Source organism: Scyliorhinus canicula, chromosome 25 (assembly GCF_902713615.1).
Source record: "Scyliorhinus canicula chromosome 25, sScyCan1.1, whole genome shotgun sequence".
Lineage (NCBI taxonomy): Eukaryota > Metazoa > Chordata > Chondrichthyes > Carcharhiniformes > Scyliorhinidae > Scyliorhinus > Scyliorhinus canicula.
Genome location: NC_052170.1, coordinates 2,107,877 through 2,126,986, shown reverse-complemented (window position 1 = coordinate 2,126,986; position 19,110 = coordinate 2,107,877). Strand labels below are relative to the sequence as shown.

The 19,110-nt window shown below is 47.3% G+C and overlaps 1 protein-coding gene across 1 annotated transcript in view; it reads right to left on the bottom strand.

The window, feature by feature from the left end:
* The window catches only part of LOC119956995 (hemicentin-1-like), a 339,271-nt gene that overhangs the window by 249,892 nt on the left and 70,269 nt on the right, over nucleotides 1–19,110 (bottom strand). The window contains exons 8-12 of the mRNA XM_038784579.1: nucleotides 17,303–17,491; nucleotides 17,204–17,231; nucleotides 14,884–15,156; nucleotides 12,816–13,082; nucleotides 10,430–10,708 (exon numbers count right to left, since the gene is read on the bottom strand). Of these exons, the coding sequence (XP_038640507.1) occupies nucleotides 10,430–10,708; nucleotides 12,816–13,082; nucleotides 14,884–15,156; nucleotides 17,204–17,231; nucleotides 17,303–17,491 (1,036 nt within the window). The remainder of the gene's footprint in view (nucleotides 1–10,429; nucleotides 10,709–12,815; nucleotides 13,083–14,883; nucleotides 15,157–17,203; nucleotides 17,232–17,302; nucleotides 17,492–19,110) is intronic.

The following is a 19,110-nucleotide window of genomic DNA, read 5'->3' as shown; positions in this document are numbered from 1 at the left end:
TTGGCAGTGCCCCTTGCGCCAGCTAGAAGTGCCACCAGGGTACCTTGACAGTGCCAGGCTAGCACCCAGGTGGCACTGCCATGGTGTCAAGATGGCGGTGCCATGCTGCTACTGCCAGGGTACCCAGGTGGCACCAGCAGTGCCAGGGAACCACCCTGCCCAAAGGGCATGCAGCTGGGGGCCTCCGAATCCCTTGGAGACCCCCATGATTCCCATTCTATCTAGTCCCCATTTATGGGGACCAGTACCAAATGGTGCTTGCCCGAGGACCCCGAGGAGAGGAGATTGAATCCCAAAGCCTCAGGTACCTCGAGATTCTGCACATTAGAGTAAGGCCTCACTCTAATATACAGATTTGCCAAAAACTGATAATAACAATAATCTTTATTGTCACAAGTAGGCTTACATTAACACTGCAATGAGGTTACTGTGAAAAGCCCCTAGTCGCCACATTCCGGCGCCTGTTCGGGTACACAGAGGGAGAATTCAGAATGTCCAATTCACCGAACACCACGTCTTTCGGGACTTGTGGGAGGAAACCAGAGCACCCGGAGGAAACCCGCGCAGACACGGGGAGGACGTGCAGACTCCGCACAGACACGGGGAGGACGTGCAGACTCCACACAGACACGGGGAGGACGTGCAGACTCCACACAGACACGGGGAGGACGTGCAGACTCCACACAGACACGGGGAGGACGTGCAGACTCCACACAGACACGGGGAGGACGTGCAGACTCCACACAGACACGGGGAGGACGTGCAGACTCCACACAGACACGGGGAGGACGTGCAGACTCCGCACAGACACGGGGAGGACGTGCAGACTCCGCACAGACACGGGGAGGACGTGCAGACTCTGCACAGACACGGGGAGGACGTGCAGACCCCACACAGACACGGGGAGGACGCGGACACCCCGCACAGACACGGGGAGGACGTGCAGACTCCACACAGACCCCACACAGACACAGGGAGGACGTGCAGACCGCACGCAGACACGGGGAGGACGCACAGACTCCGCACAGACACGGGGAGGACGTGCAGACCCCGCACAGACACGGGGAGGACGTGCAGACTCCGCACAGACACGGGGAGGACGTGCAGACTCTGCACAGACACGGGGAGGACGTGCAGACTCCGCACAGACTCGGGGAGGACATGCAGACTCCACACAGACACAGGGAGGACGTGCAGACCGCACGCAGACACGGGGAGGACGCACAGACTCCGCACAGACACGGGGAGGACGTGCAGACCCCGCACAGACACGGGGAGGACGTGCAGACTCCGCACAGACACGGGGAGGACGTGCAGACCCCACACAGACACGGGAAGGACGTGCAGACTCCGCACAGACACGGGGAGGACGTGCAGACCCCGCACAGACACGGGGAGGACGTGCAGACCCCACACAGACACGGGGAGGACGTGCAGACCCCACACAGACACGGGAAGGACGTGCAGACTCCGCACAGACACGGGGAGGACGTGCAGACTCCACACAGACACGGGGAGGACATGCAGACTCCGCACAGACACGGGGAGGACGTGCAGACCGCACGCCGACACGGGAGGACATGCAGACTCCGCACAGACACGGGGAGGACATGCAGACTCCGCACAGACACGGGGAGGACGTGCAGACCCCGCACAGACACGGGGAGGACATGCAGACTCCGCACAGACACGGGGAGGACGTGCAGACCGCACGCCGACACGGGGAGGACGTGCAGACCCCACACAGACACGGGGAGGACGTGCAGACCCCGCACAGACACGGGGAGGACGTGCAGACTCTGCACAGACACGGGGAGGACGTGCAGACTCCGCACAGACACGGGGAGGACGTGCAGACCCCGCACAGACACGGGGAGGACGTGCAGACCCCACACAGACACGGGGAGGACGTGCAGACTCCGCACAGACACGGGGAGGACATGCAGACTCCGCACAGACACGGGGAGGACGTGCAGACTCCGCACAGACACGGGGAGGACTTGCAGACTCCGCACAGACACGGGGAGGACATGCAGACTCCGCACAGACACGGGGAGGACGTGCAGACTCCGCACAGACACGGGGAGGACGTGCAGACCCCACACAGACACGGAGAGGACGTGCAGACTCCGCACAGACACGGGGAGGACATGCAGACTCCGCACAGACACCGGGAAGGACGTGCAGACCGCACGCAGACACGGGGAGGACGCGCGCACCCCGCACAGACACGGGGAGGACGTGCAGACTCCGCACAGACACGGGGAGGACATGCAGACTCCGCACAGACATGGGGAGAAGGTGCAGACTATTGTGGGCGGGATCCCACTTGCAACATCTCGCAAGATTCCATTGAATCTCGTGAGGCATTGCGGGCCGGGTAGATCCCGGGAACGAGGTCTCCCATCTTTCACCGGCCATCTTTCCTGTGTGGCCTGAAGATTGCGCCCTCTGTGTCAGTTTTGCCAGGAAGCGAGGGGCGATTTCTGCCTGGTTAATGGGTGTGATCCAGATCGCAATTCACCCACACTTAGTGCACTAATGATCACCAACGTGAATCATGCTGAGCCAGGGTCCCCAGGCATCTGACTCGCCCGACTCGGGGCTCAGCTCATCACTACTAACAAGGGGAGCTGCATTTAAAAGGGCCTCTGAGCTTTCACTCCCAGTTCAGCCTGGAGGATGGCAGCTCCGAAACCTGCTCCTCGCTTTCTGGATCCAGACCTGGCCAGGTTTCTGGATGCTGTGGAAAAGAGGCAGTACACCCTGTACCCCCAAATGGGGAAGAGACCCATCGTGACTAATGCCGCCTGGGAAGCAGTGGGTGCTGCAGTTAGTGGCAAGGAGTGACACCGTGCAATTTAGACGGTGATCCTGCAAGTTGCACGTGTGAATTAGTACCCCTCTCCTCCTGGCATTAGTACCCCTCTCCTCCTGGCATTAGTACCCCTCTCCTCCTGGCATTAGTACCCCTCTCCTCCTGGCATTAGTACCCCTCTCCTCCTGGCATTAGTACCACTCTCCTCCTGGCATTAGTACCCCTCTCCTCCTGGCATTAGTACCCCTCTCCTCCTGGCATTAGTACCCCTCTCCTCCTGGCATTAGTACCCCTCTCCTCCTGGCATTAGTACCCCTCTCCTCCTGGCATTAGTACCCCTCTCCTCCTGACATTAGTACCCCTCTCCTCCTGGCATTAGTCCCGCCTGTCTCCCTGGAATCTGCCTTAGTCCACTTGCTACCTCACCCCCCCCCCCCAACACCTGAGCATCCAGTGTCGCCCTCAGACCCCCCCCCCCACACCCCCCCCCCCCCCACCCCCCCAACCCCTTTCTTCCCCGGCGCAGTGCCCCCACGTCATCTGCTATGTTAGGGAGGGAGTTCCAGGGTTTGACCATTTGCCAGTGAAGAAATGGAGATATATCTCTAATTCAGGGTGATGAGTGACTTGGAGGGGAACCTCCAGGTGGTGGGGTTCCCAGGTATCTGCTGCTCTTGTCCTTCTAGATGGTAGTGGCCGTGGTTTGGAAGGTGCTGCCTAAGGAGCCTTGGTCAGTTGCTGCAGTGCATCTTGTAGATGGTACACACGGCTGCCACTGTGCGTCACTGCTGCAGGGATTGAATGTTTGTGGTTAGTTCTGCTTTTCCATTCTTGCGTTTATATAGGATCTGCACCTGGAGCTTTGCTAAGCTCTGCCTCTGTGGGTTTGATATCCAACTCTTCCATGACACAGGGCGGCACGTTGGCACAGCGGTTAGCACTGCTGCACCAGCCATCCAGGTTCAATTCCGGCCTCGGGTGACTGTGTGTAGTTTACACTCCCTCCCCGTGTCTGCGTGGGTTTCCTCCGGGTGCTCCGGTTTCCTCCCACAGTCCAAAGGTGTGCAGGTTAGGTGGATTGGCCATGCTATGGGGATAGGGCGGAGTGGACATGAGTAGGGTGAGCGTTCGAAGGGTCGGTGCAGCATCGATGGGCTGAATGGTCTCCTTCTGCATTGTAGGATTCTATGATTCTATGACAGGCAGGCGTTCCATGGTGTCTGGAGCTTCCTCAGTGATCTGGAGTACACCTGAAGGTAGTGTCCCACCCATCATCCAACTGGTTATTGCAGTTGGTGATAAATTCCCCTGCTTTTATTTTCAACGGCTAAAGTCCTGGTTAACGCTTGGATTCAATCAGACTTGCCCCTTGTATTCCCTGTTAGAGGACATTGGGATACTTTGACAGAGTTGTTACTCAGTCATTGGCGCACAACCTCGTAGTTTATTGGGCTTCCTTCCAGTGGCTCTTAGTGCATTCAGATTCTTCTCACTTTGATGCCTCTTGTAATTAGTTAGAGTGCATCACTTATCTTCAACAGCAAGTTCCATCACAGTGATTGTAATGAACTCCAATTGGCTTTATTGGTTGGCCAATTGGAGTATGAGCTCCCTCAATGATAGCTCATTGAGGGGGCCCATATAATCACCTGTGTAGGCTTTGTGAGCCAGTCTTTAGTTGACTGGACTGCTGGCAGCACTGTTTGTAGCTGCTCCTGTAATATCGTTATTGTAAATAAATATTGGTGTGGTGACGGAACTCCTGCCTCCCGTGGATTATTACAGTGATGTTAGCCTCAAACCAGTCAGTGTTTTCCTGCTCCTACTTTCCACATGTTGCGAGTGCGGTGGTTTAAGTGGTGGCTCGATACATGTTCCATTTTGTTTCTGCGCTTGGTGGGATTTCCGGAGAACATTTGTCAGTTAATCTGTGAAACTGTTAGTTGTTATCTGGATAGGAAATATGGCTAACATTGATACGAGGATGGCATTTCTGTTTTGTATGTATAAGCTTCATTCTCACTCTCGGGCACACCAGTGAGTGATCTGTGTCACAGTCAGCACCATGGAAGCTGCATGTGTTGAGAATGCTGTTCAGAGAATTGGATCCAATGATGATGGATCCAGTTCGTGCAAATGCCCCGGTTTTGGGGCACTTTGTGGCATAGTTTGTTCTGAATGAAAGTGTTAATTGCAGCAAAGCTGAGAAGTCGCTCTCATTTCTATTTCCCAGGCTGCAAAGTCCAAATCAGTATGATCGTGTTTCACGATTCTTTCCCACTCTTGCATTGGAAAAGATATTCTGACTTTGGGATTCTATTGATAGTGGGGTCAGGTTCTTCGTACAACTGGGTTGTGCGTCTGTGATGAAGGACAGCATGCTGCTTGAGCACTCATGAGGTTAATAGGCCCTGTATGAGTTGAGGGGCAGATAGACACAGTGTGGTCTGAATGATTTGTACAGTTTCTATCATCTGGAGCAGCTAAGCCTTCACCCTGTTTACATGTTTCCTCGAATGAATGTGTGCTGGATTCTCCACCCCGCCATTTCTGTTTCACCCCGCTGGCGGGAAGCTCTGTTTCGCTGGCTGGTCAGTGGGGTTTCCCATTGTGGGGCAGCACCACTCCGTCAGGAAACCCCCAGGCTGCCGTCAAAACGCAGCATCCCACCAGCGGAGAATCCAGCCCCAGGTCTTTCAGTGATTCATTCTCGGCAGATCTTGGCCGGGATTCTCCGCCCATTCTCGCCGGCGGGTTCTCCAGTCACGCTGCAGTGAACGGAGTTTTGGCTGAGCGCCGAATTCTCCGCCCTCGCTGCCAGCGGTTTTGGGCTGAACTCGGGTCGGAGAATCCCAGGCCTTGTCTCTTGCATGGAAGATACGTCAATTTCCAGCCAGTCAGGTTTCATGGCAATCACAGCTGTCCTGCGCACAGCCTGCTCCACCTCCTCCGTCAGAATGGTGCGGAGTGAAATAAGAAAGAAAATCTCTGGCCATGTTCAGAATAGGTCAGGGGTTCTGACCAAGGACGAGACTGTGAAAAAAATTGGTTCAGCTCTCAAGTCAGAAAGCAAACACAAAGGGGCTTTAAAACACGTTTCCAAATTACAGAAATCAATAAACAAAGTCTGGAGAGTCTTCAAAACTCACAAATTCCTCACTCTTTGGGAGTCAGGGGCAGCAGCTGTGTTCCAACTCAGATAGATATGGAGTGAAGGAGAGATCCAGTCTCGTCTTTATGCACCTTACAAGCTTTTATTCATAGAAAAGAAAGCCTTGCATTAAGCACCATTGATTGTTTTAAAGCCCTTTATAGCCAATGAAGTCGTTCTTTAAAAAACTGTAGACATTGTTGTAATGTTGGAATTTACAAAGCCATCATACACAGATCTCCAAAGCAACCATCACAGATTCAGACTGACCCGATGTTTTGAACACGTCAACCTCCAGTCAATGCCCATCATGTGGATACAATTAAACACACTTCATCTACCGTACCTTAGAAATCTGGATCTAATTGACCCAAAATAGAAAACATTGCATCCATTTACACCACGTGAGAGCACGGAATGTAATTTAATGATATTCATTGTATGAATGTGGTTTCAGGTGAAAGAGATGTAGACCAAATATAAACCATACCAGTTTATCCCAAAATACTAAATATCAACATCATCACCTTTAACATCGACGTAGTGGACGCTTCACCACTATTTTCACCACATTTATATTATTGGAATGGCACAGAATTAAATTCTGACTGTCGGACCGCTCAATAAGACCAATGCATGTGGAAGTTCTGCATACTGCTCACTTCAATCATCATGGGAATAGAAGGAAGAACTAAAAACACTCTGACTTTTCAGCAGTTGCAATATAGATGGAGTTGATGAAGGCTATTCGGCCCATCTTAATACATTCGTCTAGAAAGTGGCTGCAATCCTTGCCACCCTATTAAAGCAGCCAACAATTTTCAGAATGATCCTGGGGGGTTTTGCCTCAGTGGCTCTGTCCCAGAATTCAGTTTATGGTTTTATGACTTTTGATGTGACAAACTTTCTAAAAACCTTTCCTAAATTTGTCTTTGGCACTCACTTACCGTCAGCTTAATGGAGAGTTCCAGAGTTGCTTTGCGGATAAAGTCACTGCCTTTCGAAGGTGAAAAGCTCAAGTTTTTTAACTCTTACCTCACATTTCAATCTGACACTTAGAATCATTCAGATTAACCCAAAACTATCTGAAACTAGGAGAGATTTGCCATCTGGTCTTGGACGTGCCTCATTTGACCATATGTTTCCGAATTCCCAGCCATTACAGTGATTTTCTTAGTCACGCTTCCCTGACTGTTTCCCAGTTTAACAGCAACTTGCTGGATGATGCAGCCCTACTTCAGTATGACACTGAATATCAACCTAAATCAGGTGTATAGAACCGTTGGAGCAGAACAGTCTCCAGGGGCTAAATCGTTTACTCCTATTTTTCTATTCCTTAGGGATTTGGCACACCAGAATGAACCACAGTGGATTAAAATTGGGGATGTGCAAGAAGCACAGACCGAGAAAGATTTCAGAGTTATAGTTGGTGAAAGTTATAAATATAGAGGTGAGAAGCCATTCTGAAGGATTTGGGGGTGAATTTGTGCATTGTTCTCATGTCTGTCTGCTGATACCGGGAGAACCATTATACAAACTCAACCCCATTATCTTTCCCCAGAGCAGTTTCCCCACAGCAGTCGGAAATAGCTTTTAAATTGACGAAACTTGTTTCATAATCTTGTCCTTTTGCTGGTTATGAATTGGGAACTTGTGAATTGTTGTTGTGCTTTGCATTTGTAGTTTGTATTTTCCTGTTTTCTAGGCATTCTTTTTCAAGTAATAAATGATGGCTCCTGATGCAAGGGCAAGTGCGGCCACCACTGATACACTTGCTGCAGCTATGATTGCTGTTCTATCTGTGGGAGAAATGGAAGTTGAATGAAATGATTTGTAAACATTTATAGAATTTATTTTCAAAAAAGACAATTCGATCTGGAATTTTAATCTCCTAATGCCCATTTTGTTTCGTGTGTGCCCAAGTTTGGAATCCATGGAATCCTGACGTTGCAGAAGGAGGCCACACCGACTCCACTCGACCAAGGCCTACTCCTTCGCCCTATCCCTCTAACCCCCAGTAATACTTTAAACAGTGGGAGGAAACCAGAGCACCTGGAGGAAACCCACGCAGACATGGGGAGAATGTCGGCCCATATACATATTTCCAAAGTTCCCTGCCATGTTTAACAAATTGTACACATATATCGGAGGTCTCCCTGTTTCGAATTGTGCCCTCTATTTTATATTTCTTCTCCTCATTCCTCTCACCAAAATGTACCACTTTGCTCTTCTCTGTGTTAAATATTTTCAGTCCATACACTTCACCAACCTGTTTGGGTGCGCTTGGAGTCTGTCACTTTCCTATCACAGTTCACTATACTTGTGTCATACACCAATTTTGTAATTGTGGCCTGTACACTCAAATCTAAGTCATTAATATAGATCAAGAGAAGCAGTGATTTTGCAGTCAGATGTGATTGTTGTGGTAATGATTGAGTGCCAGCAGCACTGCCCATGACAACATTGTCAGCCTGAAGTACATGGAAGATAGTTGCTGTTCATGTTTAAACAATCTATCAGCCAATCATCTGTTCAGTTTTTTCTTTCACTTTCTCTCCAACTGCAAGAAATCCCCAATAGTTTACAAAATCCATCTTTTTGATCAAACTTTTTTGCTAAAGCTTGCATTTGTTCATTTCTTGCTCTGGAGATGTTTTTTGTGAACACCATATAAATGAAGTTATTGTGAGAGGATGGATCCTTCATCCTCTTGACCATCAATGTTCCATGGTCCTATGATTGTATTCCTACAATAGTCCTTAATACCGGAGCCCCACAAGGCTGCGTGCTTCATCCCCTACTATACTCCTTATGCACACATGACTTTGAGGCAAAATTTGGCTCCAACTCCACCTATAAGTTTTCTGATGACACGGCCGTAGTGGGTCGGATCTCGTACAACAATGTATCAGAGTACAGGAGGACAATAGAGAACCTAGAGGCGTGGTGCAACGACAACAATCTCTCCCTCATCGTCAGCAAAACTAAGGAGCTGGTCATTGACTTCTGAAAGCGAAGTGTCGTCCATGCCCCTGTCAGCATCAACGGGGCCGAGGTGGAGATGGTCGACAGCTCCAAGATATAAACATCATCAACAATCTGTCCTGGTCCACCCACGTCAACACTACAACAAAAGAAAGTACAACAGTGCCTATACTTCCTCAGGAAACTCAGGAAATTCAGCATGTCCACATTATCTCTTGCCAATTTCTAAAGATGTACATAGAAAGCATCCTATCTGGCTGCATCACAGCCTGGTATGGCAACTGCTCGGCCCAAGAACTACAGAAAGTCATGAACATGGCCCATAACGCGAGCCTGCCTCCCATCCATTAACTCTGTCTACACCTCCCTCTGGCTTGGGAAAGCGGGCAGGAGATACAAAAGTTTCCACGCATCAATAGATTCAAATACAGCTTCTTCCCCGCTGTTATTAGACTCCTGAATAACCTTCTTAGGGTCTGAACTAGATCTTTCTACGCATCTTTTCTATAGTTTTAGCACTATATACACCGTATACTTCACCCACTGTCAATGTTTATGTATTTTCATTATGTATCCTCATGTATTTATCACATGTTCTATGTTTTTTCATGTATGGAATGATCTGTCTGGACTGTACGCAGACAATACTTTTCACTGTACCTCGGTACAAGTGACAATAAATCTGAATCTAAATCTACACCTTTGCCATTCTTAACACAGCTACTAGGATTCAAATAATGTTGGTGCTGATTAAATCTCTCTCCAGTGTTCTTTCTCCTATTGATCTGATCTTCTAGATTAGTTGATCATTGTTGAGAACCTGAGTCCTAAAATACTTGGATACTAAATATCACTTTTGGATACTAAATATCACTTGCATCTAGCTGACAAGAAAATGTGAAATTAAATAAAATGTTTCTTGAACTGCAGGAGATTAAGGTTGGCCAAGTGACTTCCTTGGCAGACTAACAAATAGAGAATTGCAATCTTGAATAAGATTCCTGGAAAGATTGCCGGTGTGGCAGCATCTGTGGAGAGAGAGAGAGTGGGTTTTGAGTCAAATGGCTCTTCTTCCAGGCTGGAAGGCGACAATGTTGATGCGGTCACCTAGATGATCATGTCGTGTGGAGGCAAAATACTCCCTTACACAAAGGGAAAGCTGATGGACCACTTTTGAATGTGTTGGTGGTCAGAATAAATAGAAAGAAACAAGGGAACACGTTATTTCTGATCTCTTAACGCAGAAACAGAAAGTAAACAGAATCATAGAATCCCCACAGTGCAGGAGGAAGCCATTCAGCCCATCTAGTCTGCACCGACCCTCTGAGGAGCACCCCACACAGGCCCAATCCCCCACCCTATCCCTGTAACCCCACCTCGCTTGTGCTTCGGTTTTCTTGTTGAAATAGTGATTCCACTATAAGTTTACACTGGTTAAATCTTTGATTCAATTATCATTGTGATTACCAACTAACCTTCAATTTTGATGTTCACACTCTTCTTATCAGCTCCAAGTTTATTAGTGGCGGTGCATTTATATATCCCATTGTTTTTTGTTGTGGCACCTGAAATATAGAGGATTCCTGAAGTAATCTCAACATTGTTCAGTTCAGGGTATTCCCATGTCACGTCTGGCTGAGGATTTCCTCGAGAGTTACAGCTTAATACAATACTGTCACCATGTGGGAAATGGACTGGGGACTCCCCCGAGATCGAGTTGTTATTTGCTAATACAGTTGTTCCTATTGGCTCATCTGTAAAGGAAAAGAAAATGTTGGAAAATTAAGTAACATTAAATGAAAAATTATTTTTATTTGATTTTGTTAAAGAGCAATATCTCGTTTTAACTTTGTGTGACGCGTGAGGCTTCAAAAGAAATGATTCTGGGCCAAGATCTTTTCCATTATAAAAACATTCTAAGAGGGGCTGGTTTAGCACAGGGCTAAAGAGCTGGCTTTGAAAGCAGACCGAGGCAGGCCAGCAGCACGGTTCGATTCCCGTACCAGCCTCCCCGGACAGGCGCCGGAATGTGGCGACTAGGGGCTTTTCACAGTAACTTGATTTGAAGCCAAATCCTACTTGTGACAATAAGCGATTTTCATTTTCAGACCAGACTCCCTATCAAATCTTGCTTCTTTCTAATAAGAAGTTGCTGCAACAGAATAAGCCAGTTGGAATGAGTGATTGTATCACAGCATCCTGCCAAACTATAGAATTCTACAATGAGATAATCAATGTAAAACACCAATACACTGTTATTTTGCTCCTATAAATAAATTCCTCCCTCCGAAAGACAATGACTTTGATACATATGTCAAAGCTTTTAGATGTAATTAAATTAGTTTGAAGTACACTGACTGATGTATTTCTGGACTTTGAAGGTGTCAGGGGTTACAGAGACACCGCTGGCATATGGCATTGAGATGGCGGATCAGCTATGGTCATGTTGAATGGCGAACAGGATTGAAGGGCCGAATGGCCACCTCCCGCTTCTATTTTGCATGTTTCTAATTATCACTGCCTTCTGAGATGTGTGAGATTGGTGCAAGATTTAAACAGTCTATAAAATATGTACCTGGGAACTTTGTTAGAGATACTTCAACACACGAAAGACACCTGTATATTACACATTTCATTATTTACCTGGTGTTTGGATCTTGAGAAGGTTTCCCTTATTAGTCTTCCACTTGGGAATTTCACAAGAGGTGCACAATGAGTGCAGTCATACATTTTCAATATTATTATTTTCCCCGGAATTAAAATTTAGTAAGGAAAGGCGATGGTGATACAAGGTTTTCAGATCGGTTGTGTTTTTGCTGCTGACTGTACTTGTTTCCAGTGTTTACTTTGTAGGTGAAATGAAATGAAAATGAAAATTGCTTATTGTCACGAGTAGGCTTCAATGAAGTTACTGTGAAAAGCCCCTAGTCGCCACATTCCGGCGCCTGTCCGGGGAGGCTGGTACGGGAATCGAACCGTGCTGCTGGCCTGCTTGGTCTGCTTTAAAAGCCAGCGATTTAGCCGAGTGAGCTAAACCAGCCCCCTTTGAGCGTTGGAATTATTCATCTTTTTTTTCTGCTTGTCACATACTCATTGTTATGTTTAGAACATCCTCTCATCTCATATCTGTTTGTGAAAACTTGCTGTGTATAAAGTGACGGCCATATTTGGTTATGTAACAGATTTACCACATTTCAAAAGTTATTAAACAGCTGTGAAGAGCATTGAGATGTGCTGGGGATGTGAAAGGTTCTAAACAAATGCAAGTTCTGTATTTCATTCTTACACCAGGTCAACCAAAATCAATTAATTACATGGATAACCCCCTCCAGGACGTTAACAGATTGATACCACCACATCTTTTACCTCAGCTTGTCTATTAACTAATCCTTAACTGCCAGCTTTCAACGAATTTGCTCGATCTTGAGGCTAGGAAAATTAAAAAGTCATCAGAGAGTGTCTCTGGTGTGAAACACATCACACATTACAAGGGGGTTCCTGCCTTTCCAAGTTAATGAATTAATACCACAATATTTCCATAGCAAACTTGTGAAGATTCTCTATCTCCTTAATGCCAATGAATTAATTTCTAGTTTAACACAAAAACAAAATATGGCAGAGGCTAGAATCTGAAATGAAAATTGAAAATGTTGTAAATATTCAGCAACTAAGGCAGAATCTGAGGAGGGGAAAACAGAATTAAATATTTCAGGTCTGCAACTCTACTGATGAGCTGAGTATTTCCAACATTTTTGACTTTTAATTTATATCTCCTTTCAGAATAAATTTGATAAAAGCGCCTCATCACTCTAAGCATACTGTAGAATGTGATCCACAAAATGTTGTTCATGTGGAACTTACAGTGAACTTGCAGAGTCACAGAGGAGTTTGCGATTGGTTTTCTGCTGTCCAAGCCCAGGTCCACTTCTGCCAAGCAGGTGTACTCCTGTCCATCATCTGACACACTTGCAGTGAAACTGAAGACATTCTTCAATCTTAGATCTTCATCAGGGAGACCTGGTTTTCCTGTGGAATTAATCTGAACAATCTCACTCCCTCTCAGCCATGTGAGGATGAGTTTATTGTTTGGATAGACCCTCGGACCAATGCACTCCAGACTAGTATGTTCTGTTTAACTTCCAGCACTTCCGGAGGTGAAGTTATGTTTATCTCGCGATCTGTTAACGAGGATCATAGTTAATAATCATAATAATCTTTATGCACAAGTAGGCTTACATTAACACTGCAATGAAGTTACTGTGAAAAGTCCCTAGTTGCCAGACTCCGGCGCCTGTTCGGGTACACTGAGCGAGAACTCAGAATGTCCAATTCACCTAACAGCACGTCTTTCGGGACTTGTGGGAGGAAACCGGAGCACCCGGAGGAAACCCACGCAGACATGGGGAGGACGTGCAGACTCCGCACAGATAGTGACCCAAGCTGGGAATCTTGGACGTTGGCAGTGCTAACCACTAAATTCACTGAAGGAACCTAAGCACCTGGGAATCTCTCCCCTTAAATATATCCACTGTTATTCTATGCTAAGTGTGCATCAAAGAAAAGTTTTGTGTCAAGCACATTGGCACCTCATGGTTCATTATCTCTCATTAAGGATCAGCTCGCTGATTCACTTTGCAGATTTTTCACTCAGAGTGGTTCTAAAACCTGGCCATCCAATTGTGACACTGAAATCACTACTTTCATCAATAAACATTAACAAAAATATATATCAAGGCAAACACTTCAGGCTGAACCACTTTACAATACACATCTTTATTTTACAGAAAATCTACTTCCTAAATAACCTCAATTCTGTGTTGAGTCAAACTGAGCCAACACCATTATGGAATAGTGCTAGTTTGACCTGGATTAGTGTCAGCTTCAAATTGAAACTTGATTTTGAAGAATATAGTGCAAAAATGTAAAAATTCTGTCCCTATCCCAGGAAACTATTGTATAGCAGAGTGTGGAATGATGGAGAAACTTGGTTTGAAAATGACTCCTCGATTGCCTCATCCTCTGATTTCTATCACTTCCTTCAGCAACTTGATACCGGGTAATATTAAACCAATCCCAAATATTTCCTTCAGTCTGTCGGATCCCTCTCACTCTGAACCATATGACAAGTTGTGATACCTAAGTGGCTATTTGATCTTTTCTTGGACCTTGAGAAGGATTACGATGGATGCTCGATCTTGACGCTCGGTGATTTTCAATTGTTCTCCCCCCCCACCCTTTGATTTTCTCATTAATCTGGGAGTCTAATTATGTGGGAGCTTCGGGAAGAATTTCTTGTTACAGTCTGTGGTCAATCTACATTTTCTCTGAATGCGCTGACATGGCTTATGCAACTTTTTAACATTTATAAATAGGAAGCCAAATTGTTGAAATGGATTGATACAGGGAATCTTTGTTAATTTGCAAGATTTTAAGGTCACAAGGTGCACTTGTGTACTGATTTCTGCACCTTGATAAATAACCCCATTATAAACTACTGATTTCTCTCTCTGTTTTTCCGCACTCCTCTATTCAATCATTCTCCATCCCAGTTGAGATGAGGGACTCACTTTGTGTAATCCAATTTCATAATACATCACAAGTTATCCACACAGCAACTTTAAGCTGTGCTCAACCAAACATTTTCTGTACAACCCTAAGCATATGACCTCTCACTATTTCCTTTTGTATTGTAATAAGCCCACGGAGTCAGAAGTCCCTTCACCAGAATCCCTAATATTAACAAAACCAACAGCAGTACGACCGTGTGCACTCAGCTTGCTGTCTGCACTGGGAGTGACAGTCCCTGTTATATACAGAGAAGAGGTTCCCTGATTGGCCCACTAATCAGGAAATTCGTGTTCCGATTGGCCAATCTCAAAGGCCTGGTGTAAGTCATTACATGTATGTTGATAGAAGAGTTTTTACTTACTGTATACGGTCGGATTGTATTCGCTCACATTGATCATCTGATTGCCAAACGCTTGGCATTTTACAAGACATGTCACTTTCACAGTCCATGACTGGATACTTGAGAAAGAAAGTGCTCGCCATTGAGCATCATATGATTCCTGATAAGGCCGTATTGCTTCCAATATTATTGTATTATTTGTACATGTTGTACTGCAGTTCACTGTCAAAGAGTCTCCAAATGCCACAGCTGGGGGGTTCACAGTGATCTGTTCCTCAAATCCAGCAATAATGTCTGTCGAGGAAACAACACATAGGAATTGTAGGGATTTGGAATTCATTTAGAAGAAGTACAATTGTGAACAAATCCCCAAATCTTTTAAAAGTGTAAATATCGTTGAGGATGGAAAATCAAAATCAAAACGACAAATTCTGGAAATAGTCATCAGTTCAGACAGCATCTGTGGAGAGAAACAGTTTACAGCCAATGACCTTTCATCAGAAGTGGACCAGTTCATTGTTTGGCTCTTTCATTTGAATCTTAAATTGCTTCAGTGCATTTCTGACCAAACAGGATTATGAAGACTCAAGTGGCGTCTGTGCCCAGGGTGCAGGAAGGCATTGCACTATGGAGAAGGATGGCCAACGTCATTCATTCAAACCTCCAAATCTTCCAAGAGGCTTTCAAACAAACTGAGCAGACCCCTGGGAAAGAGGCATCACGTTACCCACACATTTCATAGACTTTGTAGAATTTACAGTGCAGAAGGAGGCCATTTGGCCCATCGAGTCTGCATCGGTTCTTGGAAAGAGCACTCTACCCTATCCCCATAATCCAGAAACCCCAATTTTGGACACTAAGGGCAATTTATCATGGCTAATCCACGTAACCTGCTCATCTTTGGGCTGTGGGAGGAAACCGGAGCACCCGGAGGAAACCCACGCAGACACGGGGAGGACGTGCAGACTCCGTACAGACAGTGACCCAGCCGGGAATCGAACCTGGGACCCTGGAGCTGTGAAGCAACTGTGTTAACCGCTGTGCTACCGTGCTGCCCGAAAGCTTTCAGCATCCCTGTGTTTCTTTCATTCATCCGTCTGGTAGCTGCACTGAACCTTCTGCTTCAGCCTCGGGTGGTCACCTGAGAGACATCACACACTACCTGTAAAATTGTAGAGTGGTTTTCCTTCCTGCTCTTGGTGATGAGAGGGTGTTTCAATGCAGTGCAGACACCTTCATTTCAGGGATTCCTCAAAGCCTTTCTCTCTGCTGCCTGGCCACGTGACAAAGCTAAAAAAGTGTGTATGTATAAACGTCCTCCAAAAAAAATTCCCCTCTATCTGCTCGTATAGAGAAAAAAATCATTTATTTGATGACAGGTGAACTTTGGCCACAGTGTCATGGTGAAAGAGGAGAGGGTTTGAGATCTGCCAGTGGTGGCTCAGAGTTGGCCAATTTCAGCTTTTTGAGAAATGAACTTTAATGATGCAGAGCCCCGCATTGGAACTCCCAGCGCTTGTCTCAGCTTTGAAATTCCCTGGTGGGGTTACTATCTGGCGCGCTGTGTCTTCCAGCAAGATGCCCAATTGCTCAGCCCTACAACCTGCATTGCTCTATCGTAATGGGCGAGGGTGGAATATTGAAAAAGACCGTCCTTGATCTTTGGGATGTAGGTGGTCTGAACAAGGAGGAGGGATTGAAAGTTTATAGCAGGTCAAAGTTCAGAACCAAGGGTGAAAAAAGGCTTGAAAAAGAATCTTTCTAAATTGTGAAAAATCAATAAACAAAGTTTACAGACTCTTCAAATCTCCCAAATCATTCACCCCTCCATTGATTAAAATTACAGAAGCTGTGGTTTACAATCAGGTAGCTTCGGACTGAAAAATAGAACCAGTGTCTATACACATAGACTTAAAGATTAAATGGATTACATTTTGAGCTACAACAGTCTCATTAACACACAAAGTCTCTTTTAAGCACATAAGGTGACTGTGATCAAATACACACACTGCTCTGAACCCAAGTTAGTGGATTTTTCCTCAGAATCCCCACAGATGATTGTCACATGAGAGTTTCCAAGCTGTATTCCCAAAAATACATTTTACAATCTTCTTCACAGGCATGCTTTCAATTACTGGTTTGCAGTCAAACATCCAGTCCAGGTTTTCCAATTTACACTTTTAAACAAAGCTTCCATTCTGCTTTTAACAGCCGTACCAGTCCAGGATTTTACACCATCCCTATAGGATTTCTTTGTCCTGACTGCTGTACAAACTGTTCACAATTGCTTCAACTCTCGATTCCCAGACTCCAAGAAAATGGCATCAAATGTTTGATTTACCTCTGCAATCTGCTTTTCCACTTGACATCTGCTTATTGCAATTGTCTCTTTAACTCAGAATACGTTATTTACTTTTCCTTGAATTCTTCTGAACAATACCTTGGTCTGGGTTCTCTTAATTTCAGTCGCCTGAAGACATTCATTCTCTACCAATTCCCTGGTCATCTGGACTGTGGTTATTTGGGAAGCTTGCCTCTTTGCAGCTCCCGTCCTGTCCAGCTGCTTCTTCTGGCAGAGTTGAGAGATGTTCACTCCCTGGTATCTTGTATCCAATTGCAAAATATCTAGCTGTTTTAGTAATAATAATAATATTATTATTAAAACTAAGAACAATAAACTTTTTTCCTCTAATTGCTAAACAACCCCTTCACACTACTGATGGCCTGTTTACTCTTCACCCCCCAACCTCCCCCCAGCCCGACCACAACATGGGAGGATTCCCCGGCTCCCCAGCACCCACTGCAGGCAACCCCGGCACGTTGATTGCACGCCCGCAAAAAATGCCAGCTTGGCATCTTGGCAGTGCCCCTTGCGCCAGCTAGAAGTGCCACCAGGGTACCTTGACAGTGCCAGGCTAGCACCCAGGTGGCACTGCCATGGTGTCAAGATGGCGGTGCCATGCTGCTACTGCCAGGGTACCCAGGTGGCACCAGCAGTGCCAGGGAACCACCCTGCCCAAAGGGCATGCAGCTGGGGGCCTCCGAATCCCTTGGAGACCCCCATGATTCCCATTCTATCTAGTCCCCATTTATGGGGACCAGTACCAAATGGTGCTTGCCCGAGGACCCCGAGAAGAGGAGATTGAATCCCAAAGCCTCAGGTACCTCGAGATTCTGCACATTAGAGTAAGGCCTCACTCTAATATACAGATTTGCCAAAAACTGATAATAACAATAATCTTTATTGTCACAAGTAGGCTTACATTAACACTGCAATGAGGTTACTGTGAAAAGCCCCTAGTCGCCACATTCCGGCGCCTGTTCGGGTACACAGAGGGAGAATTCAGAATGTCCAATTCACCGAACACCACGTCTTTCGGGACTTGTGGGAGGAAACCAGAGCACCCGGAGGAAACCCGCGCAGACACGGGGAGGACGTGCAGACTCCGCACAGACACGGGGAGGACGTGCAGACCACACACAGACACGGGGAGGACGTGCAGACCCCGCACAGACACGGGGAGGACGTGCAGACTCCACACAGACACGGGGAGGACGTGCAGACTCCACACAGACACGGGGAGGACGTGCAGACTCCACACAGACACGGGGAGGACGTGCAGACCCCGCACAGACACGGGGAGGACGTGCAGACTCCGCACAGACACGGGGAGGACGTGCAGACTCCGCACAGACACGGGGAGGACGTGCAGACTCTGCACAGACACGGGGAGGACGTGCAGACCCCGCACAGACACGGGGAGGACGTGCAGACCCCGCACAGACACGGGGAGGACGTGCAGACCCCACACAGACACGGGGAGGACGCGGACACCCCGCACAGACACGGGGAGGACGTGCAGACTCCACACAGACCCCACACAGACACAGGGAGGACGTGCAGACCGCACGCAGACACGGGGAGGACGCACAGACTCCGCACAGACACGGGGAGGACGTGCAGACCCCGCACAGACACGGGGAGGACGTGCAGACTCCGCACAGACACGGGGAGGACGTGCAGACTCTGCACAGACACGGGGAGGACGTGCAGACTCCGCACAGACTCGGGGAGGACATGCAGACTCCACACAGACACAGGGAGGACGTGCAGACCGCACGCAGACACGGGGAGGACGCACAGACTCCGCACAGACACGGGGAGGACGTGCAGACCCCGCACAGACACGGGGAGGACGTGCAGACTCCGCACAGACACGGGGAGGACGTGCAGACTCTGCACAGACA